This window comes from Cervus elaphus, chromosome 30, assembly GCF_910594005.1.
Source record: "Cervus elaphus chromosome 30, mCerEla1.1, whole genome shotgun sequence".
NCBI classification, from domain to species: Eukaryota; Metazoa; Chordata; class Mammalia; order Artiodactyla; family Cervidae; genus Cervus; species Cervus elaphus.
The window spans coordinates 64479819-64505348 of NC_057844.1; the positions used below are offsets into that span (position 1 = coordinate 64479819).

Consider the following 25530-nt stretch of genomic DNA (forward strand, 5'->3'; position numbering starts at 1 on the left):
GCAGGTAGCTCTGGCGTTATAAGGAAGGTGAAAATTGGAGAAGTAAGCAAGTAACTTGAGAAGGAACTACTCATGAACTAGGAGGAAGACCAAGTGAGTGTGTTTCCCTTGAAATCAAAGGAAGAAAGAGTGTCAAAGGAAAGAGTGATTAGCTGCCTAAAAGTCTTGCCAATAATTCACTTAAAAAAAGATCTGAAATTGATTATTTCATTTAACAACCAGGAAATATTTGGTGACTTGATCAGATAAGGTTAGGAGGTATGGTGGGAATGGAGCTGAATTGCAGTGTTTTTAGGGCAAAAAGAGAAGAAGGGAATCAGAGACCATGAGTCTGACCAATTTTCCTGAGGATTTTTGCCCACAAAAGGAGTAAGAAACTGGATGGAGCCTGATAGAGGAAATGAATCAGAAAACGGTTTTGTTATTGTAGTAGTTGTTGTTTTCAGCCTTTTGTTTTGCTATGTTTATTAAGATGGGGAAAATAACAGCATGTTTATGTGTTTATGTGCCGGTGAGAATTATCAGTAGAGAATGAAATGGAAGATGGAAGAGAGAGAGCAGAGGAGATGAGAGGCCTTCTGGATCATGGAGTGAGGATTTACCAACTCCTCTCTTCAGTATAACAACAATGCCACTATTGAAAAAAAATTTTTTTTTCGTTTATTTTTATTAGTTGGAGGCTAATTACTTTACAATATTGTAGTGGTTTTTGCCATACATTGACATGAATCAGCCATGGATTTACATGTGTTCCCCATCACGATCCCCCCTCCCACCTCCCTCCCCTTCCCATCCCTCTGGGTCTTCCCAGTGCACCAGCCCTGAGCACTTGTCTCATTCATCCAACCTGGGCTGGTGATCTGTTTCACCCTTGATAGTATACTTGTTTCAATGCTGTTCTCTCAGAACATCCCACCCTCGCCTTCTCCCAGAGTCCCAAAGTCTGTTCTGTACATCTATATCTTTTTCTGTTTTGCATATAGGGTTATCGTTACCATCTTTTTAAATTCCATATATATGTGTTAGTATACTGTATTGGTCTTTATCTTTCTGGCTTACTTCACTCTGTATAATAGGCTCCAGTTTCATCCATCTCATTAGAACTGATTCAAATGAATTCTTTTTAATGGCTGAGTTATATTCCATGGTGTATATGTACCATAGCTTCCTTATTCATTCGTCTGCTGATGGGCATCTAGGTTGCTTTCATGTCCTGGCAATTGTAAACAGTGCTGTGATGAACATTGGGGTGCATGTGTCTCTTTCAGATCTAGTTTCCTTGGTGTGTATGCCCCGGAGTGAAATTTATAAAATAATAATAAAAGAATCATCAATCATGTAAAATTTCCATTAAGTTTAATAAGGCCATAAACAAGTAGAGAAATATTCAAAAAATTCTGAATTCCAGTAGGTGTGGCCAGTACCGATTCCTGCATTGGTTTGCTATAGCTGCATAGCAAAATCCCACAGAGTGGTGGCTTAAATGACAGACATTTATTTTCTCACAGATATGAAGGCTAGAAGTTGAAGACCAAGACAGTGGCAGATTTGATTTCTTCTGACGTCTGTCTCATTGGTTTGCAAATGGCCACCTTCTTGCTGTGTCTTCACATGGTCATTCCTCTGTGAACCTCATGCCTACATCCTAATCTCATCTTAAGTGCCGAAGATTTGATGCCTTTGAACTGTGGTGTTGTAGAAGACTCTTGAGAGTCCCTTGGACTGCAGGGAGATCCAACCAGTCCATCCTAAAGGAAATCAGTCCTGAATATTCATTGGAAGGACTGATGTTGAAGCTGAAACTCCAATACTTTGGCCACCTGATGCAAAGAGCTGACTTATTTGAAAAGACCTTGGAAAGATTGAGGGTGGGAGGAGATGGTTGGATGGTATCACTGACTCAATGGACATGAGTTTGAGTAAACTCTGGGAGTTGGTGATGGACAGGGAGGCCTGGCATGCTGCAGTCCATGGGGGTTTGCAAAGAGTCGGACACGACTGAACTGAACTGAACTGAAGGGCACCAGTTATATTGGAACAGCACCCCCTGGTATGGCCTTATTTCATCTTAATCACCTGTTTAATGGCCCTCTCTCCAAATACAGTCACATTCTCAGGTACTGAGGACTTCTTCATATAAATTGCTGGGGAGGACCCAGTTCAGATCATAATAGTGATGTTTAGGCCTCAGTCTGCCCCCCAGCTCTATCTTAGGGGACTGATTTTATTTGGAACATAGCACAGAGAATTCCTTGTCTAAGAGTGTTGTTGCAAACAACAATGGGGATGTTGGTAGTGAGCAACTAATGTGAGACCTTTGGCTCTAGTAGTACAAGCAAAATTGAAGACAATCAGAGGAAGATTCTTCTTGGGGATTACAGTTAACTTGGGGGGTCAAGAGGGCTGCGAGCATGAGGTGAACTGTGCTAACCCAGGAGGAATGAGAACAGGGTGTGAGGCAGAGAAAGTATTTCCCAAGTCTCATGCAGACCTATCAACAAAGGGCAGAAGCCACACTGGCATATGGGGCTTAAATATAACCTCTGTCAAAATACTGAGTGAACAATAAACATCTCTGCCCCAGGGTTCCTAAGAAAACAAGCTTAAAAATAAAACTACACTCATGTCCGGCAAACTCTAAGAAACTGTGTTCATGCTCAAAGCTGTATCCACTCTGAAGTGAAGTCATGAGCTGAGCTGCCAGGTGTGGGAATTGTTGGTTAGGACAAGTCAAGATGAAAGTAATGATGAGACTTTATTCACTTGTTGCAATAATATAAGCAAGAGACTAGGTAAAAACTGCAGCTTCTAGAATGTTCTGTTTTTTCTACATGGATTGACACAAGACAAGAGATAGATATATTCAGTTCAGTCGCTCAGTCATGCCTGACTCTTTGTGACCCCATGAACTGCAACATGCCAGGCTTCCCTGTCCATCAACAACTCCCAGAGCTTGCTCAAACTCATGTCCATCGAGTCGGTGATGCCATCCAACTATCTCATCCTCTGTTGTCCTCTTCTCCTCCTGCCTTCAATCTTTCCCAACATCAGGGTCTTTTCCAAGGAGTCAGTTCTTAGCATCAGGTGGCCAAAGTATTGGAGTTTCAGCTTCAGTATCAGTCCTTCTGATGAATATTCAGGAGTGATTTCCTTTAGGATTGATAGATGTATTAGATTGGTCAAAAAGTTCGTTCAGATTTTTCCATAGGCTGTTATGGAACAAAACTGAATGAACTATTTAGTCAACCCAATGTCAGCAAAAATGTGGAGAAATCATCTCATTGCTGAGAGAGCTTCAACTAAAAGTTCCTGCCATTTTATGAATCTGGGGCTGGAGGGCAGGAAGAGCGGGCTGAGTAGGATTGGGAAGGTACTGAGAGCTGAATCAGAGTGGAACAAAGTGTCTACAAGCCCTTCCCCCTACTTTTTTTCTGATAAAGAGAACTGGGCAGAGGCCCCGGGAAGGGTAAGCCATGACGGGTCCTCAAATGGAGCATTTAGGCTTGGCGTGCAGAGACACAGAAGAACATGCTGGCCACGGCTCCTGAGGCCTTGACAGTAACTCTCCCTCAAGACTGTCCTGCAGTGGCTGTGTAGCGTATCTGGGGCAGGGAGGACAGCATTCCTCCATGAGGCTGGTCAGACAGAGCCTTTTCATTGCCTATCCTTGGCCTTAAAGGTGATCAAGAAAGGGACTTAATCAACCTATTAGCTATTGGTCCTTTACTGAAAGAAGGAATAAAAAATGTAAATGCTCAGAACTGTGAGTGGGCTCAGTTGCTTAGTCAGGTCCTACTCTTTGTGACCCCGTAGAATGTACAGGTTCCTCTGTCCATGGAATTCTCCAGGTAATAATACTGGAGTGGGTTGCCATGCCATCCTCCAGGGGATCCTCCTGACCCAGGGATCAATCCTGTGTCTTCTGGGTTGGCAGGTGGATACATACCACTAAGCCACATGGGAACTGTGAGAGCAGCCTCCAAGACATCCATCCATCCAAGACTAAAGGGTGCTTAAGCCCAACTTTTCATCTGTAAGCAGCTTATGATAACTCAGGCATGGCCCCTAAATAGCTGACAAAAAGCTACAAACAAATGGAAAAATGTATGAGCAGGAACACATCTAAGATGCTACATACTGCTGGGAAAATAGGCTTTGCAAAATTAGCTCAGTCAAACCATTAATCAAACAAATGACCAAGCAGACAACAACAAGAAACCCTGTGGTGAGGAGGAAGAGTAAACATGTGTGCTACAATATATTATTTAAAACATCTAATTAAAAATTATTGTGACATGAAAAGAAACAGCAATATATGACCCATACTTAAGAATTAAAGCTGATGATGTAAGGTATCTCTTAAAGGGCCTACTTGGTGGACTTAGCTGACAAAGATATCAAAGGTGTTATTATAAATACATTCAAAATATGTTCAGAGAACTAAAAGAACCATGCTTAAAGAATTAAATGAATGTATTATAACAATGTTTCTTCGAAGACAGAATATTAGTACAGAATCAAAAATTGTTGAAAGAACCAGTGTAGCAAGTCCCTATCAAAACACCAATGGTCTTCTTTACAGAAATAGAACAATTATTCTAAAGTTTGTGGAAATATAAAAGACTCCAAGTAGCTAAAATAACTTTGAGAAAGAACAATATAACTCTCTGATATACTAAAAATCTATGATCATCAAAACAGTAAGATACTGGCACAAAAATAGACACATAGGTCAATGGAAGAGAATAGAGAACCCAGAAATGGACTCTTATGGGCATTTAATCTACAACAAAGGAGACAAGAATATACAATGGGAAAAAGATAACTTCTTTAATAAATGGTCTTGTGGGAAAACTAGACAGCTACATGCAAAAGAATCAAACTGGACTACTTTCTCACACCATACAAATAAATAAATTAAAAATAAAGACATAAATGTAAGACATGAAACCATAAAACTTTTAGGAAAAAACACAGAAATTAAGCTCTCTAATATTGGCCTTGGCAACATTTTACTGTATCTCTCATCAGGCAAGGGAAACAGAAGCAAAAATAAAATGGGACTACATCTAATTAAAACCTTTTGCATAGTGAGAAAAAAGTATCAACAAATTGAAAATGGCACCTACTGAATGGGAGATTTTTGCAGATGATATATATGATAAGGAATTAAGTAAAAACTCATACAATTCAATATTTTTAAGAAAAGCAATTTAAAAATGGACAAAGGACCTCAATATCCATTTTTCCAAAGAAGGGATTTAGATGGCCAACAAGCACATGAAAAACTATCCAACATTGCTAATCATCAGGAAAATGCAAATCAAAACCGCAGTGAGATATCACCTTATACCTATAAGATTGGCTACTATTGAAAAGAACATAAGTAAGAAATGTTGGCAAGGATGTGGCGAAAGGAAACCCTTATGTGCTTTTTGTGGGAAAGTAAATTGGTGCAGCCACTAGGGAAAACACTGTGGAGATTCCTCAAAAACTTTAAAAATATTTTAGTTCTATAAAATACTTCTATAAAAATAGAATATTACCCAGCAATTCCACTCCTGGGTATTTATTTGGAGAAAATGAAAACACTAATTATAAATGATACATGCCCTCCTGTGTTCATTGAACTATTATTTGCAATAGCCAATATATGGAAGCAACCTACATATGTGACTGTTATTATGAATGGATCAATGTGATATGATATACATGTAATGGAATATTCCTCAGCCATGACAAAGAATGAAATCTTGCCATTTGCAACAACATGGATGGACCTAGAGAGTATTATGCTAAGTGAAATAAGTTATACAGAAAAAAGACAAATACTGTGTGATTTCACTTATTTTGTGGAATCTGAAAACAAAAACAAATAAACTCACATAACAAAATAGAATTATAGGTATAGAGAACAAATAGATGGTTGTGAAAGGTCACATGCTTAATAATTGACTTCAGTTATAGTAGTCATTCTTGGTGCATAAAATAATGCGTCCCCTTTGGCTTGAACCTTGGAGAGTTGGCAGCTGTGTTTAGTTTAATTTCTTTTAGCTTCCCCTTCCCCATGTATCTGGATGTATTTTTCTTCGTTCTGTCTATACAATATTTCCTGTACAAGCTTAATTTATATTTTATAATTCATTCTTTATCTGAAATTAGCATCTTCATCCTGAAGGGTTTTACCTGTGTATTAGACAAGGTTTTTAACTACATACAGAATAGCCTGTGTATTTTTTTTAAGGGATAAATACTGTATCAGAGAATAATTAGTGGGATTATGAAAACAACATGCTGAGCTTCCGGGAGTAGTCTCCCACTGAATAGAACTATTCTGCTGTAGGAATATCTGCTTTTACATGATGGACAAATGACAGAGTTAGAAGCTGCCATGACAGCTGATATCTCAAAAACTGGATATGCTATGCATGCTAAATCACTTCAGTCATGTTCAACTCTTTGCGACCCTATGGACTGCAGCCCACAGGCTCCTCTGTCCATCAGGAAACTGCCTCATCGGGGTGCTGGTTAGCTGTTCCTGCCAAACAAAAGAGTGTCTTCGCTTTGTCACATGATTCAGTTCTGAATGGAGATCTTCCACAAGGATACCTGATTGGTGAAACATAAATTATATCCAAATTCCTAGTAGCAAGGGATTCTTGGAAGTATAGTTTTTGCTTTTCAGCCTCTGCAAGCTAGAAAGTTGTTAGGACCAAGTTGAGAGTATTAACTCCAGGTTATGATTTTGGCCTTTAATGTCTCTTCAAGTATTGTAAGATGATTAAATGCACTAACAAAATCTGATCATGACAAAGACTTTATCTAAATAACTCCCCAAAATCTTGCTGTGTTAATTTCTAGCATCTTCTTGAGAGAGCTTTATAAAGGAAATCTTTGAAGATGTCAGCTTCTGACAGAAAATTAAAACTCTGGACTTGCCTAGCTAGAAAGAGCTAGCGAGAATAATTTTATCATGATCAGTATCATCACTTGCAGTATTTTATTCAGTTAATTAACCACCCCATTTTCATTCCTCATGATTCTGAACCTGTTTGGGAATATATAACAGGGGTTCAAATGAGAAGAAATCATTTGCTTTACTATAAGTGAAAAACTGGATTAGAAAATACAGCTTGGACTTCAAACACAATCTGTTTCTCTTTTCTTTTCATAGAATGTGTACCAAAAAACCACTAACAGAGCATATGAATAACTGAAAACTTTACAAGGCATAGCCTGTTATCTTTGGTTTAGTGGATGGAAAATGCAAAATTAGAGGGAAGAAAGTATCATGCGCATAGGCCAGCAATTTCTAAAACAGATCCAAGTGTGGCGGATAGAGGGACAAAAATGAGCTTGCGAGTTTGGACATTAACCTTCCCTGTTGAAGAACATAGTGATTTTCAATGGGTATCAGACTCAACATGAAATGGTAAGGGATCAATCAGATCCCTTCTTCCAAAAGGTAAAAGCTAGGGAACAGTAAAGAGAAGGGAGAAATTTCTTTGCTAAAATTAACTTGAGGCATTCTATAAGCTTGAGAGAAGCTGGAGAAGGAGAGGGTAACTATCACGCTGCCATCATCACCATCATGGCAATGACTATGACCATCCCCATCGTCACCATTAACCACCAACATCATCATTTCAAACAGCTCTGGAGTATCTATGACATGTGAACTTTTTATGTCACTTAAGATCCAAATTAATTTAAGAATGAAAAATGAAGAGGACTTATAATTAATGTAGAGAAGATGTGTTGTTGAGAGGAACAGAGTTTGGGGTGGGGAAGAGGATTGAGGTATCTGGGATAATTAAAGGAAGCTTCATAGAGGTAGGTCGTATTTGTGTCTTAGAAGAAATATTAAGATAAGGATTCAAAGTATAGTCCTACTGTGGAGATAAAGAAGGTTGAGCTCCAAAGAATTGTAGAAGTGTTGGAGTGTTGGAGAAGACTCTTGAAAGTCCCCTGGACTGCAAGGAGATCAAACCAGTCAATCCTAAAGGAAATCAATCCTGAATATTCATTGGAAGGATTGACACTGAAGCTGAAGCTCCAATACTTTGGCCACCTGATGTGAAGAGTTGAATCATTAGAAAAAAACCCTGATGCTGGGAAAAATTGAAGGCAGGAGGAGAACGGGAAGGCAGAGGATGAGATGGTGGGATGACATCACCAACTCAGTGGACATGAGTTTGAGCAGGCTCTGGGAGATGGTGAAGGACAGGGAGGCCTGGCATGCTTCAGTCCATGGGGTCACAAAGAGTCGGACACGACTTAATGACTAAACAATAACAACTGCAGAGATAAGGGGTACTCAAGAGAAAAACCATGATTTGCCTCATTATAAAGGCTATGAATGTTCAGCTCAAAATTTGACCAATCTCTCAGGAAATGGGAGTCATGTTTCAAAACAATATTTCCTAATTGCTTATTTATGTATATAGCTCTAAATGACTAATCTTCCTGAAGTTTTCTTAGAATCTAGTCTTTTTTATACCATTGCACTCTTCCAAAAAAGATGTCATCACTCTGTTTACTGCAAGCTCAAGAATGAACTTTTGTTGAAAATGAAGAAGGTATCCTGTTTTTATATTCGCCAAGTCAGCCCTGCCATTCAAAGTCTTTATACTGAATGCTTATTTTCTTCCCTCTGTTAGCTTTTGGGAACTAAGATGGATGCTGGGAGTTTTAATTGGATACTATATGGTGTTCTCCAATTCTGGGCACTCTTGAGGGCGAAGCTGAGATTATCTCGACAAAGGAACAAGTGATCTCACGTTTCTAGTCAGTTCATCTTTCAAATAAATATTGATTTCCTTGCTGGAGATTCATTCTAAATTTACCCCACCCCTCCCCACAAAAAAAGTCTACTGAATTTTACTTAAATAAAAAGAGTCTTTTGGATTTATTCTGCTGATAAGTCACACAGTTTTGCATTTTATTAGAAAACTCTTCAAATATAAATATGTTTTTATGTTCCTCATTTATTTTTTAATAAACCACAGAGTTAATGGAAATAGAAAGAAGGTCATATACCTGGAAAGAAAAAATATATATACATTTGTCTTTCCTCTGAGTGGCAAATAACAGGAAAAAGATTGCTACCATTTTAATAAGCATGTGTTTGTATTTTTTTTCATGGATTTTCTTAAATGACCTTATGATGCCCATTTAACACTTTTTAAAATCACTGATGATTTTGCGAAACAAGGAGGAATAATTTTTAAACAAACTTTCAGGTCTATTCTCATCTCATTAAATGAAATGGAGTTAAATGATTTTACACTTTCTCTCTAGAACAAAGGAAATTCCATTTTTAAATGAGGGCCCTCAGTGATACCTTAGATCTGTGCAATACTTTCTTTTTCCTTTTCTTTCTTCCATTTAGGGACCCTGGTTGGCTATAAACCCAGAATGAAGAGAAAGGAAACAAACTCATGCTAACAACTATTTATTTTCAGCAAAATTAATTTAGATAATCCCTAATCATTTTCTTCTTTTATCATAGAATAAAATGTATCGCAAAAGCAGCACTAATTAAATCCCCTCAGACCTGAATTCTCAGTAGGATAGCATGAAAGCTCAGACCATCACAATACTTTATGACCTTTTCAGTGTTGACTTTTTAAAATTTTTGTTTTACACTCTCCGACATAAACCACAGCAAGATCCTCTATGACCCACCTCCCAGAATATTGGAAATAAAAGCAAAACTAAACAAATGGGACCTAATGAAACTTAAAAGCTTTTGCACAACAAAGGAAACTATAAGTAAGGTGAAAAGACAGCCCTCAGATTGGGAGAAAATAATAGCAAATGAAGAAACAGACAAAGGATTAAGCTCAAAAATATACAAGCAACTCCTGCAGCTCAATTCCAGAAAAATAAATGACCCAATCAAAAAATGGGCCAGAGAACTAAACAGACATTTCTCCAAAGAAGACATACAGATGGCTAACAAACACATGAAAAGATGCTCAACATCACTCATTATCAGAGAAATGCAAATCAAAACCACAATGAGGTACCATTACACGCCAGTCAGGATGGCTGCTATCCAAAAGTCTACAAGCAATAAATGCTGGAGAGAGTGTGGAGAAAAGGGAACCCTCTTACACTGTTGGTGGGAGTGCAAACTAGTACAGCCGCTATGGAGAACAGTGTGGAGATTCCTTAAAAAACTGGAAATAGAAGTGCCATATGACCCAGCAATCCCACTTCTGGGCATACACACTGAGGAAACCAGATCTGAAAGAGACACGTGCACCCCAGTGTTCATCGCAGCACTGTTTATAATAGCCAGGACATGGAAGCAACCTAGATGCCCATCAGCAGACGAATGGATAAGGAAGCTGTGGTACATATACACCATGGAATATTACTCAGCCGTTAAAAAGAATTCATTTGAAACAGTCCTAATGAGATGGATGAAGCTGGAGCCCATTATACAGAGTGAAGTAAGCCAGAAAGATAAAGAACATTACAGCATACTAACACATATATATGGAATTTAGAAAGATGGAAACGACAACCCTATATGCAAAACAGAAAAAGAGACACAGAAGTACAGAACAGACTTTTGAACTCTGTGGGAGAAGATGAGGGTGGGATGTTGCGAAAGAACAGCATGTATATTATCTATGGTGAAACAGATCACCAGCCCAGGTGGGATGCATGAGACAAGTGCTCGGGCCTGGTGCGCTGGGAAGACCCAGAGGAATAGGGTGGAGAGGGAGGTGGGAGGGGGGATCGGGATGGGGAATACGTGTAAATCTATTGCTGATTCATGTCAATGCATGACAAAACCCACTGAAAAAATAAATAAATAAATAAATTTAAAACAAAACAAACAAACAAAAATTTTTGTTTTACAATTGCCTGAATAAATGATTAAAATTTTTAAATGCAGTTAATTGAATATTTTTCCTATACAATATCAAACAGGTCATAATAACTTTTCCTCCATTTCATTATTAAAATTTACCGACAGTTTGGTCATAATAATAACAAAATTGCATGGCCAAATCCACCATGTATTTCTGGGTCTTTGCATTTTTTTCCAAAAAACAAAACATCGTTACAATTGTTAGCATTGTTAAGACTTATTAAATGAAACTGTTCATTTGGAATATATTTCTTTATATGTGACTAAGATAAATTTCTTTTTTTCTCTTGCTCTTATCATGTAAAATTAAAATAGCTGTGCAGATTGTCAGCAAATTTAGAGAAAAGTTTTGGTATAGTATGAAAAATATGGGTCACAGAAAATTCATGGCGAAGTGCCTCATCAATAATCATTTCAGGAACATCTAAAACAGAGCATTAATATTCACGTTAATTGACTGATTCTAATTGGGATAATCTGTTAAAAACTGTATACCTAAGTATATAGTTGATTAAAAATACATACACTCATATATATTATTTTTTCTATTATTTTTCATGTTCGTCTTGCTCCCCTACCAAAGTCATTTTCTGTTTATTTAAGTGGCTTTGTTTTTCCCCTCAACACTTAACACTTCCTGAACTTATAATATATATTTATTTTTCTAACTTTGCTTGAGTCCCCAAAGTCTGGAACAAAACATTTGATACTCATTAAGTTAGTATTTGTTGAATAAATAAAGATGTGGAGAGAGCAAACAAGCATCACTTTAAAATCTGAGCACCAAATAAAAAGCCACGAGGGAAGTAGGAATTACAGGTGTTTATGTACCATTGAGCTTCTTTGCATATTCTCAATTCTGCTTAGTTGTTTTCTTGGAGAAATAACCATAGTGATGGTTAATGATCCCTTTATGAAATGCTGGGTGGGGGAAACTGTTCAAAATCAATCAAAATATTATGTAAAATAACATTTTATGTTTTAGCTATTGATTCAAGACTATTTAAGATCACGGATTAATCACAATTTTAGGTACTAGATGAAACTAGATTGAAGTCTTAACTGAGTTTATTTTGTTATGATAAAAAATGTGTAAAAACACACAGTCTGGCTTTTTAAAACACTTATTTCTTTATTTTTGGTGTGCTGGGTCTTCGTTGCTGCGTGGGTTTCTCTAGTTGCAGAGAACAGGGCCTACTCTCTAGCTGTGGTGTGCGGGCTTCCCATTGGGTGGCTTTTCTTGTTGCAGAACATTTGCTCTAGGGTATACAGGCTTCAATAGTTGCAGCTCCCAAGCTCTAGAGACCAGCCTTAATAGTTGTGGCATACAGGTTTAGTTGCTCTGTGGCATGTGGAGTCTTCCCGGATCAGAGATCAAACCTGTCTTCTACATTGGCAGGTGGATTCTTTACCACTGAGCCACTGGGAAAGCCCCAAGCTTTATTTTTTATGATAAAGAGACTGAAAATGACATTTTATAGCCAGAAAATTTTACATCCGGAAGAATTTGAAAACAAGTTCAGTGGTAGTTTTCATTTTTTCTACAAATTACCCGTGATAAAGTCTATGTGGCAAGGAGAGAAAGCTGGCTATAAAACTCTTCATGACTGTAGAACTTGCCTTCCTAGGCCATGCACAATTATAGAAAATATTTTTAAAGCATATAAATAATGAAGTAACTGAGAAAGGAGTGTGGAGCCCATGATGAAACTATGATTATAACAGGAAATGAGGACTAATGTATTAATGTGTCCATATTTCTAAGATTTCTTAGTACATGGCCCTTCTTAATTCTGGCTATCTATATTAATGTGTGTATATTTATAGAGATTGTTTTAGGTACAACATATTTGAATGGTAACAACAAATCTAATTCTTTTGCCTTGGGATAAGGCATAGATCTTCTGGCTTCCCTTGTGGCTCAGCTGGTAAAGAATCTGCCTGCAATGCAGGAGACCTGGGTTCGATTCCTGGGTTGGGAAGATCCCCTGGAGAAGGGAACAGCCAGTCACTCCTGTATTCTGGCCTGGAGAATTCCATTGACTCTGTAGTCCATGGGGTTGCAAAGAGTTGGACACGACTGAGCAACTTTCACTTATCTATTTAGAAATAAAAAAAAAAAAAGCAAAAGGGAATAAGATGTTCAGGCAACTTCAGATATTACTTATCAAAGAATGGCTTTAACAAATTGTTTATATGGTGTTATCACTATTTTAGGAGGAATATAATGAAAACTCTCATTTTGATAAGGGGCAAGAGGAGGGAGAAATCTTGAGTCTGAACATAACACATGTGTGGAGATTCAGTTGAGATTGAGTGCCTCTTCCCTGACTCCAGCAGGCAGAATGAGTATAATAGGCCTGGAGATTGCAGTGGGAAGACAGAAGCAAGCATCATCTATTTTCCACTTTAATATTCAGAGGCCTAGGTATTTCAGAGTAATAATTTTTCCAAAGTTTAATTTTAAACCTCAAACAGACATTTCTCCTGATGTATTAAAAAGAGTTTATGAAATATAATTTGACCGTTTCTTCATAAGTTAGGGCACCATTTTCAAAAGTCTGTTATACAAACTCCAGTGTTCTAAGAAATGTTAATAGATCACCCAAAGAAAACATGCTTCATGGTCAAATAGCTTGGAGAAATACGGCATATGCCATTTTTCTCTTAGAGTATAACAGTTCTCAGTTGGACTCCAAGTAGTCCCACAGAATAGAAATTTGTTTAACTCTATTAAACTTCATATTTTGAAAGTGCATTTGGTTATATAATTTATTTGGATGGAAACCATTTTGGAAGATAATTTTTAAGGAGCAGAAGTCCAGTTTGGGAATTAAAAGAATCATTAATAATCCTCTATTGTAGTGCTTCTCCAACTTTAACATGGGTATGTGTCTCCTAGGGAACTTGCTAGAATGCAGGTCCAGTTTAGCATTTGTTGGAGATGTGGATGAGATTCTGCATTTCTACCTAGGCCCCAGGTGATGCCAAGGCTGCTGATCTGGAATCCGCATTTCAGACACCTTAAGTCTGCTGCATTGTGGTTCCACAGAGATTACTGAGATGTGGATAGATGTGTACTCTTCCATTAGTGGCTTCAGCCCTTTGGGCTCAGAAAGTAACCTGAGTCACAGGAACTTCAGGAGAGATGAATCCTGTAGGTAACCTCAGGGTCCTGAGAAGGATAATATACCATCCCCCCATACTTGTTGTCTAGGTTTATAATAAAGTAGGATGAAATGGAAAATCAAATTTAACAGTAAGTTACATATGTTTGCTTTATTATTAGTGTCTTGGACTGGACCTCTTGGTTTCTGAATTTAAATTTAAACTGTACTTAAATTTAAATGGGTACTCAAATAACTATAGGAGGCTCTATTATGAATAAGCAGGAAAACCTTGGTCATCTCAGAGTCCATCCAGGAGCATTTGAAAATGAGGCTCATTGAATGAAGTTTTAATTCAGGGATTGTGGAAGATGCAATTAAGGGTGGTGTGTGTGTGTATGACAGAGAGAGAGCTCACTTTTTAAAAAATTTAATTAGTCAATGTCTCTGCCACTCACCTCTAATGTATTGCTTCTAATCAGTAATAGGCTTAGAATGCAAATGATCTGGCCCATCATGGTGCTGGAGCTGAGTGAAGGCAAGAAGGGCTCATCTTTGGAGTAAGAATTTCAACTAAGAAAATTTACCTTTTTGCCCCAAATTTATCTTCCTTCCCTTCCCTTTCATGTCCTTTCCTTTCCTGCCCACCTTTACTCCCGCCCTCCCTCCCTTCCTTCTTTCTTTCTCTCTTCTTTCTTATTTGGCTCCTTTATTTTTCTCTTTTTCTTTTTGTTTTCTGAGATGTTAATCAAATTGTTGTCATCTTATTTGTAAAAAAAGCTTTTAACCAAAATATCTAGAAAAATGTACAAAATGTGCTGTTGTACTTTAATCTATATCAAAAAATAATTTGTATATTACTTTGATTTTTTTGTTGTTTCAGGGAATCTTCTTTAAGCTTTAGATTTCATTTATTGAGGGAGAACTGAAGACAGCATAATAGATACCTTAAAAGCAATAATTTACTTTGGGTTTCTTTTGGTGTACTCTCATTCAAGTGCTGAATAAATCCTGACTTTGTGCACTACGAACACAAAAAATGAACAGAGGCATAAGACATAAGACCATAAAGACTTTTGGTTCTTTTAGCAAAGTTATATACTTGCTTTTTTTTGCTCTGACAAATGACAAAGTGAGTTTTATGAGATGAAATTGCATCCAGTCTGTATGATTGCCCTTTATCTTGATAACCTTTTATTGAGCACTTACTGTGAATCAGAGATCATTCTGAGTATTTCTCTCTCTCTCTCTCTATATATATATATGTGTGTGTGTGTGTGTGTGTGTGTGTGTGTATATTTATATATTTTTGTATATATATAAATATATATATATTTTGTCCCTATACCTTCGAAATTTCTGAAGCAGGCATTTTTATCCCTACAGACAGGAGTGAAAATGAGGCTCCTGTATGTTAGCAAGGCTGCCTCATAGCCTAAGTTGTACAGAATAGTAAAACCAGATTTTGAATAAGTGAACTATAACAAGGCTTGAACTTGTAGCCACCATGACAAAGAAGAGTATAAACATTTGGTATCTGCCAGGAATTAACTTTGTCCCACAAGTAAAAGATACATTTTGTGAGGATTTGTTCTCTATTTACAAGGCTATTGGAAAGATTACACCATAGTTCTTCCTTTGCCAGTTATTTATAATAACTGAAATTTAATATCATCTTGAGAGGTAACATTAAACTATGCAAAATCCTTAAGATTAAAAAATATATGTTTTGATTTTATTTCTAATTCTTTTGAGGGAATGAGATTTGAACAATGCTGAGTTTTATAGGTATCCTATATATGTTCATGTACATAAAGTTAATTTCCTGTCTCAAGGGTGGCACAGACATAAAAAGGCCAATTATAATTTTATGAATAGGAAATATAAGATCTGGGGCTTCGATTTTCTCTATTGTTGCACTCTAAATAATAGCACTATTTCTAGGGAATACTTACATCCGTTCTGACACAGAACAAGTAGGAACTTTCATTAGAGAAAAATCAAAGCAGATGCAATGTGTATCCCTGTATATTGCAAGTAATGTTAAAATAGATTCCAAACTGGTGTCTTGTTTTGATGAACACTCAAAAGACACTTTGGAAATTGTTTGTCAGACTCTAGAGACCAAGGCACAGATGGAGTTCCGAATTAAGTGACTTTGTATTTTGAGGTTTGAAATGAGATCTAGTCTCAGTCGTATATTTCCATGATTGCGGAGTAATTGAATGTGGTAATTGATTATTAAAGTGTTTATATTCTTAAAATTGTAAGGTTCATAAATAGTAATTTAAACATTTATGGTAAAGTTCAAGATGCAAACTTTATCTTCAGATTAATATAAGTAGACAGAATTGCATAAGCCATATTTCAGTTTTATTGGCACCAAAATGTTCTGGATTGGTATATTTTCCACAACATCAAAGAAAATTCCTTGACATATCAAAAGTTCTGAACTGAATGTATTTAGACTTTTGTGGTTGATCCAAACATGTCATGAATACTATTTCATTGAACAAATATTCATTTAATGAATACATAATATGCCTACAGTGTGCTAGAGTCTGTTCTTGATATTGATGGGAGAAACATCTCTACCTTTGCACATTGAAGATCTTTTAAATATTTATTCTAAGTTCTCAGAAATACCTTCCTAAGTGGTTAAAGTTTATTGGATCTGGGATGTACTCACATTTCATACCAATATCCTCTAAACACCTTACCAAAGAGGCTTAGGCAGAAATGAATGAGGTGGGCCAGGCTAGAAGAGGTAGAGGAAATTTCAGAACATTATTCCAGGCTGTGTTTTCCAGCCTTAACAAAAGTATTTGGAGAACTGTAAACTCTAAATTAAGGTAAGGCAGGAAGGAACTTATAAAGACTAATTAATGAACTTTATTTTATTCTGTAAAATGTAGAGAACTACTAAAGGCTTTCAGGAAGGGCGTGATCTTTTTCATTAGCATAAATTGAAAATACATAATATTAGAGCTCCAGCACCATTAAGGTGGAAAATAGAACACTGTCAAGCCAATGACATTGGGCAGACTAGACATTCGGTTTTATCATATATAGAAATAGACCCAATGATGGTCAATTAGTATAATAGAAACAGATTAGATTTCACATTTCTTGGCTATGCATATTTGTCCATTCTTTCTTCCTTTCATTGTAATGTTGAAATGTTTTCAGATTTCCCATAAATGGAGATAATAAATTATGGCATATTCAATTCATATGCTGTTTCTAATGGTAAATAATTCTATATATCTGGGCTTCCCTTGTGGCTTGGTGGTAAAGAACCCGCCTGCAATACAAGAGATATGAATTTGATCCTTGGGTCAGGAAGATTCCCTGGAGAAGGAAATGACAACACATTCCAGTATTCTTGCCTGGGAAATCTCATGGACAGAGGAGCCTGGTGGGCTGTAGTCCATGCCATGGGGTCCCAAAGAGTTGGACATGACTTAGTGACTGAGCACAATTCTGTATATCTCTGTGGAGAAATGCTTATTTTCCCCACTCCCCCGGCTGCTCTTGTGTATTCTATTCAAGTTACATAGAGGAACAGAGGGAGCACACATACACACACAATTCACAAACTAGAAGGTGACAACTAAATGAAGTGGATATTATATATTTTAATTTTCATAAATTCTATTATATTCCATTGTATATATAACTTAATAAGAGGAGATAACCCTGAAATCATAAAATTAAAATTTTCTTCCATGTCTTAATGCACAGGTTAGAATAGAATAAAATATTTTATCCAGATTTTATTTTTATAAAATATATTTACTTATATGTAGGTTAAAAGACTATAATTAACTTATCCTCAGTTGTTTGTGTGTGTTTCCTAAATCTTAAAGTTGATTTGGTAACATATGAGAAAAAGGAATTATATATTTTTAACACATCTTTTTTGAAGCATATGTTACATTATTTCAGCCAATTTTATTACTTAAAAATCACAGTTTCTGAATCCCAGATGTCATAGTAGGATAACTATGAATATAGCTGACTACAATTAGATAAATTTTTTTCTAAACAGTTTATTGGTTGTTAGCTGTCATTTAAGAGAAGTAATTATAAGTTCCATTTTAAAATTCTGGTAGTTTTTATTAGTTTCCTATTGCTGCTGTAGCAAATTCCTACAAATTTAGTGGCTTAATGTATGGTGTTACAGTTCTGGGAACCAGAAGTCTGAAATGGGTCTTGTGGGGCTGATAATGAAGCTGATGATGCTTCTGTAGGCTCTAGGGAAAGACTGCCTTTTCCAGCCTCTAGAGGCTGCCTGCATTCCTTGGCTCCTGATCACATCATTCCAAATTCATTACCACTCTTCTTGGGTACTTATATATTCTTGCTTTTCTTTTTCACTGATCAAGACCTGTGAAATTACACTGGACTCAGCTAGATAATTCAAGTTAATATTCAAATCTCAGAATCTCTAATTTCAGTCAAGTCTGCAAAGTTCCTTCCACCAAGGAACATACTCACAGGTTTCGAGGAATGGTGTGTAGAATTCTATGGAGGAAAGTGAAAGTCGCTCAGTTGTGTCCGACTCTTTGCAACCCCATGGACTATAAAGTCCAAGGAATTCTCCAGGCCAGAATACTGGAGTGGGTAGCCTTTCCCTTCTCCAGGGTATCTTCCCAACCCAAGAATTGAACTCAGATCCCCCCCATTTGCAGGCAGACTCTTTACCAGCTAAGCAACAAGAAGGGTGACCTCTATTCTGTTATTACAGTAGTGTTTTTTTTTTCTTCTATTTTTAGCACTTGTACTACCAAACTTTATTTGTAAGTTGGGAAAAAATATTCTTCATCAGATATAATGGAATGATTTTTCCTCCAATATATTTTTTCTATAACTATATGATAATAGCTTTAATTGATAAAAATTAGTGGTCCCATGCCGTGAAAATTAAATTTGAATGACCAATGCATGAATTTGGGGCTGTTATTTTTGCTTCAGTTCAGTTCAGTCATTCAGTCATGTCTGACTCTTTGCGACCCTAGGGACTGCAGCACGCCAGGCTTCGCTGTCCATCACCAACTCCTGGAGCTTGCTCAAACTCATGTCCATCGAGTCAATGATGCCATCCAACCATCTCATCCTCTGTCATCCCCTTCTCCTCCTTTCCCAGCATCAGGATCTTTTCTAATGAGTCAATTCTTCACATCAGGTGACCAAAATATTGGAGCTTCAACCTCAGCATCAGTCCTTGCAATGAATATTCAGCACTGATTTCTTTTAGGATTGACTGATTTGATCTCATTGTACTCCAAGGAACTCTCAAAAGTCTTCTGCAACACCACCATTTAAAAATATCAGTTCTTTGGTGCTCAGTTTTCTTTATGGTCCAACTCTCACATCCATAAATGAGTACTGCAAAAATCCTAGATTTGAATAGATGGACCTTTATCAGCAAACTAATGTCTCTGCTTTTTAATATGCTGTCTAGGTTTGTCATAGTTTTTCTCCCAAGGAGCAGTCTTGCATCTTTTAATTTCATATCTGCAGTCTTTTTTGCTTGCTTGTCTCTTAATTCAATTACCATAATTTATGTAATTTTTAGGATATAAAATATAGCAATATAATGCATGCTACTTTATTTTTCTAAGATAATGAGTTCATAACCTTATCTCAGCTCAGATGAAGAGGTAATATATCTGTTCAAATCTAATAAAACAGTCCATAATTTGATTAATCTTAATAATCTAATATAAATTTATGCTTTTGCCATGTGCCCTATTGAGATTCCTGCCTATGACTGACTAAAATTTGACCATCAATTCTTTCCCATTCCTTTCTCTGAGGGTCAGTTCCCTTACCTCCTTCACTGAACCTGAGCTAGCTCTGTGACTGGCTTTTTCAAACAGAATGGAGCAGAAATGATGTCTGGTGTCCAGACTCAAGGCTTCTACTTTCCCCTCTTGGATTGCTCACTACGTATAAGAAATACAACCCCAGTTAGAGAGATGTTTCAAATTAGCCAAATTGAAAGAGTCCATATGAAATGACAACAATGTGAAGAGAAAGTTCTTGATACTTCTAGCCCAAAATAAGTACCATCAGTATGCAACCAGATGAATGATTCCCTCTGCTGGAATCAGAACATGGAACCAGAATGCCAAACTCCTCTAAGTCACGCCTGGATTCCTAAGCTGCAAAATCATGAATAAGTGAAATGGTTGTTGTTTAAGCCTCTGAATTTGGGGGCAGCTTGTTACTTAGCAACAGATAAGTGATTACATTGCCTCTTTTGTAAATTGCATTTAGTAATTTACTCCAAGCCTTTTGCTTTTCTGTGATGCATTGAGTGTGTTCCTGTGTACACAGTCATCCCTGACTCTTTTGTGACTCCATGGACTATAGCCTGCCAGGCTCCACTGTCCATGAGATTATACAGGGAAGAGTACTGGAGTGGGTTGCCATTTCCTCCTTCTCCAGGGGATCTTTGCAATTCAAGTGTTGAACCCATGTCTCCTGCATCTCCTGCATTGGATTCTTTACCACTGAGCCACCAGGGAATCCCTGATGCATTGAGTAGTAGATTTCAAATGTTTCTCATCTATTTTGAAATGTCTATATGATGCAGCCTCTCCCAGTGGCATAATGGCTTTTTCTTTCTTTGGATATGTATCTCATCATTGTCTACTGAAAGCTATAACTTAATTTGTCTACTATTGATTCAGAATAATGGTACAATGATTTGCATTTTACTGCTTATTTGGAGTATAAGAGCACACTTAAACAGATTTGAAATGTGGATAGCAAGACTTACGGCTCTGAACAAACTTCGTAGTCTTAAACCTATCAAATTTTGTACTCTTCACATCTAGCCTCTGAAATAGTGTTTTACTGGGGTACAGAAAAAAGAAAAATTGCATAGGACAGCTGTCACATTCCTTGCCTAGATGTCTGAAGCCACAGGCTAGTCCCGTATGAAGGGCTGCAGGTTCAGAGATTCTATTGGAGAGGATGACTGAAGTGATTGAACATAATCTTATTGACTCCACCCCAGGCTCCTGAGTGTCCATTCTGGTGAGGCATTAAGAACTGAATCTTGGTTAGAGTCCTCTGGGATGGTCAGAGGACAACAACTACATTGGTCCAGCAACTAACTTGGTTGAGGGTCTTTATAGTTTTGTTATTAATAAACTTTATTTTTAGGGTAGATTCACAATAAACTTGAGCAGAAAGTACAGTGAGTTGCCATATCCCCTGTCCCCACACATTCATTCAATACCTCCCTCACCATCAACATCAGAGGGGTATACTAGTTGAAATCGACGAAACTTCATTGAAACCACTATCTATTCTATCCCTTCACTACAGAGATGGGAGCAAATGTTCAGGCTTTCTATCATCTCAATTAGAAAACCCTTGACTTTTCACTTTTGTGTACTCCTTACATTTTTCTAATTACCTTCCCTCTCTTCATTTTTGCTCATCAGGTACCTTTGGATTTCCTTGCTCCCCTGTCAAAAAACTGTACATTTTATGTAAGAATGTTTTAACTTTGGCACCTTTGTTGGTTACAGAACTGCATTATACTCCTTCCCTATCTGGATTTAAGGAGGAATCATGCAAGGATTACTTGTTTGGTTATAACTTTTCAGCATATTTTCATATTTATATCATCTTAAAATGCCTCAGTGAGAAGACTGCAAATAGACTCAATAATGAGGCACATCTATCTGGAGGGTAAATTAGAATTTAAAGTCAAGCAGAAAGATTAGCAATGCTATTACTACTTTGCTATAAGAAAGAAAATAAATACCAGTAGAAATCCAGTTGTCCAAAAGCACTCATCATTTATGAGGTAAAGACACTTGTATAGACATCTCTCTCTGAACGCATATATTTCTAGTATTTATGTTTTACATAAAAGGGCATATACTATATATGCTTTTGCTTGTAACCTCCTTTGTTCACTCAAAAGTATATAATTGAAGCTCTTTCATGTCAAAGCATAATAGCATGTATAATGACTGTAATTTCATTTATAAAGGTGCACCTTCATTTATTTAGCCATGATTGATATATAAGATGTTTAAGTAATAATATTTAGATGGAAATCTTAACTATAAATTTGTTTACTACTGAAACATATATAAACTACAAATTCCCTTATTGGCAAGACTCACTTTCACATAAAGTAATAAAGATTTATTTAAATAAAGTTCATATAAGTTGCCCACTTTACACATGGGAATTTTTAATATTTAATCTTGAATTTTATTATTTTCTTATTGTTGTCATATAAATATTTAATATTGATATAGGTAGATAAACAAAGAGACAAAGAAGTAATTTCATGTGATTTTTCAGATCTAAATTATATTCCCCAAGTTTTTCATTTATTGCCCTTTACAAGAATCGAAGCCTTTCTCAAAGATGCCTGCAATAGTAAGGGAAGAGAGAAAGAATATATTTTATATAAGTGTAAATACACGAATTTTTTTTTTTCGAATTTTTTATTCAAATGTACTTATTATGAAAGGAGTAAATGCCTTTCATGTTGAATCTAATTCATTCTATATTTGAAGTTTAAAATAAATGCTATAATATTTCTATTTATCCTAAAATTATTTCATTTCTTTATCCTCATATACAGTATAAGGAATAATGATTTTTTTCTTGATTTGATTCTTCCACTGCTTTGCTTTTTGCCACTTGATGATCTAAAAGAAAACTCAGAGGAAGAAATATGTCAGCATGCTTCCAAAACCTCTTTGACTATAAATTCATTTGGTTTCTTATCAAGAGGAGAAAAGATGTATTTAATAGAATTCCCAAAGTTTCTTTGTTACTTGATAACACACAAAAGAGAAATACATGTATCCAAATAGTTTGCTCACATGGCTAGGAAGGAGTGATCTAGGATGGCAGATTTATACAGATCTAGTGTTCTTGCCTAGAGAATCCCAGGGACGGGGGAGCCTGGTGGGCTGCCGTCTATGGGGTCGCACAGAGTCGGACACGACTGAAGCGACTTAGCAGCAGCAGCAGCTGCAGCAGTGTGAATGGCATCCTAGACTCAATGGACACGAGTTTGAATAAACTCCGGGAGTTTGTGATGACAGGGAGGCCTGGCGTGCTGCGATTCATGGGGTCGCAAAGAGTTGGACACGACTGAGCGACTGAACTGACTGACTGACTGAGTGTGAATCAAGGAGAAGGCAATGGCACCCCACTCCAGTACTCTTCCCTGGGAAATCCCATGGATGGAGGAGCCTGGTGGGCTGCAGTCCATGGGGTCGCGAAGAGTCAGACACGACTGAGTGACTTCACTTTCACTTTTCACTTTCATGCATTGGAGAAGGAAATGGCAACCCACTTCAGTGTTCTTGCCTGGAGAATCCCAGGGATGGTGGAGCCTGGTGGACTGCCGTCTATGGGGTCGCATAGAGTCGGACACGACTGAAGCGACTTAGCAGCATCATCAGCAGTGTGAATCAATAGAAGGCCAGCACGTCAGCTCATAAAAAGCAATGAGTCATTACATACAGTGCATGTCAATTTGCCATTGTCAGTTTTTAAAAATGAATTACATTTGAGAACAGAAATTATTAAAGAAAGCAGAAAAACTGTGTTGTGTCATTGTCTCCATATAGTCTAAACTATCACCAACCCTACTTAATTATTCAGTATGTTTTAAAAATCTTAAAAGGAAGTCAATCATGTTTAGCTCACTCATTGCAATTATTTGTAAGCAGTAGAAACAAGCCACAAACTCTCGGTTAATTGTGTTTAAATTCTAAGACACTGTTCAGACCTACTGCAAAGCATAAAAGACATCAGTTTCTCCTCAGGAATTATTCCAGGGCTTGGAATAGGGTGAAATTGGATAGATTCCTCTCTGTAACCACACTACTCTTCAGATAATGTATAGCGCTTTCATCAATAGAAAATGGCAGACCCATGGCTTTGGGAATGTGATTTCTCTTGGAAATGGATGATAAATCACAATTATGTAAACTAAGGAAAGACATAACCTACCTATGGCCTTCATAATAATGATCATGGCAAGAGGAACCTATTGCATTTGCAAGATTAGAACTAACAGGTTTTGCAGAGAGTGCAATAAATCAATTTTGAAAATGCCAAGTCAAATCAGTTGTGCTAAGCTATTAACTAGTATTTGGCTTACAACAAAACTGGAAATTGAGTTATAGAATTTGTTTTAGACACTTCGTTTGCAAAGTACATAAGAAATGCTAAGAGATGTGGCACATTTACACATGCATCTTCTGCACTCCTAGGAAAGAGAAGTTCAAACCACAATGTAAAATATTTTAAGAGCACTGAATCAATAAGTTTTAGAAGTTAATAATCAATCCTGTAAGTGATGGTGATTTTAATACAATCTAGAAATGTTAGATAAAGCATATACAATTAAAGGATAGCAATGCAAAATGCTCTGCTATAAAAACTAACTCCGATCAAGGGACAGACACACCTTCTTGGGAAACAGGACATTTTTCCTGTGTCAGTGGAAAACTTTTTTTCTTCCTTGGAAGTCCTCATTTCCCATAGCTGCGCCTGAGGATCCATTACTTAAAATGCAAGAATACGCCAACAAATCAGGCTATGGACACTCATCCACTTTTACTACTTTTAGTTTATGTTCATGCTTGATATGTTACATAATATCTTATTAAGGAGAAATGTTCTTCCAAACAAGCAAAAAAAAAATAATACTCTAGACCACAAGATCTTTTCTATTCTTAATATTCATTTTATTTTGCCAAGGATGGCAGGAATTTATCAACCTATTTAACACGTTTTCAAGTTTGATATTTGTGAAACCATGCTTCATTTTTCACGTTGAGTATTTTTTCTTCTTTCCATAGGTTCTTATCTCTAGAAGATAATGTAATGATGTCATGGGCTTCAATGGGAGACATGGGTTCAATCCCTGGGGTGAGAAGATCCTCTGGAGAAGGAAATGGCAAGCCACTTCAGTACTTTTGCCTGGGAAATCCCAGAGACAGAGGAGCCTGGTGGGCTACAGTCCATTAAGTCCCAAAGAGTCAAACATGACTTAGCGACTAAAAAACAACACTGATGTTGTACAAAGATGAATGTTAAGATGATTCAGAAAGGAACAGTTATGCATGTTTTTTGTTTATTGATGGGGGTTTCTACCCCTGCCAGTCTTTATGGTATTTTTTTTGCCATATCTGTTATCTGTTAACATCTGTTAACTAGATAACTATTGATAAAGTGGTAGATTTTCACTTGTTAGATGTATTTATATACTTATTTATAGCACTAGATGAAAAATGATGTCTCTGCTCATCTACATTGGTTTATTCCGTATCCAATTTTTATATTTTGTTTCTTATAAATAAATTATAAAAGTAAATCAGAGTGTTTCATTTATACACTATTGACTATTAAGGGATGCTGTCAATTTTTGTGGTGGTAGTGGTTTAGTTGCTAAGTTGTGTCAGGCTGCCAGGCTCCTCTGTCCATGGGATTTTCCAGGTAAGAATACTAAACTGGGTTGCCATTTCTGTC

The 25530-nt window shown here is 36.8% G+C and overlaps 1 protein-coding gene across 4 annotated transcripts in view; it reads left to right on the forward strand.

Annotated features, from left to right (window-relative positions):
* Positions 1-25530, forward strand: part of GPC5 (glypican 5) — a 1490288-nt gene that overhangs the window by 616438 nt on the left and 848320 nt on the right. Inside the window, exon 7 of one of the 4 annotated variants that reach the window (XM_043891980.1) lies at positions 1509-1650. The exons of the other annotated variants lie outside the window; for them this stretch is intronic. Coding sequence (XP_043747915.1) covers positions 1509-1514 — 6 coding nt within the window. The 3' untranslated portion in view covers positions 1515-1650. Of the gene's footprint in view, positions 1-1508; positions 1651-25530 lie in introns of those variants that run through there. 4 annotated transcript variants of the gene reach the window in all.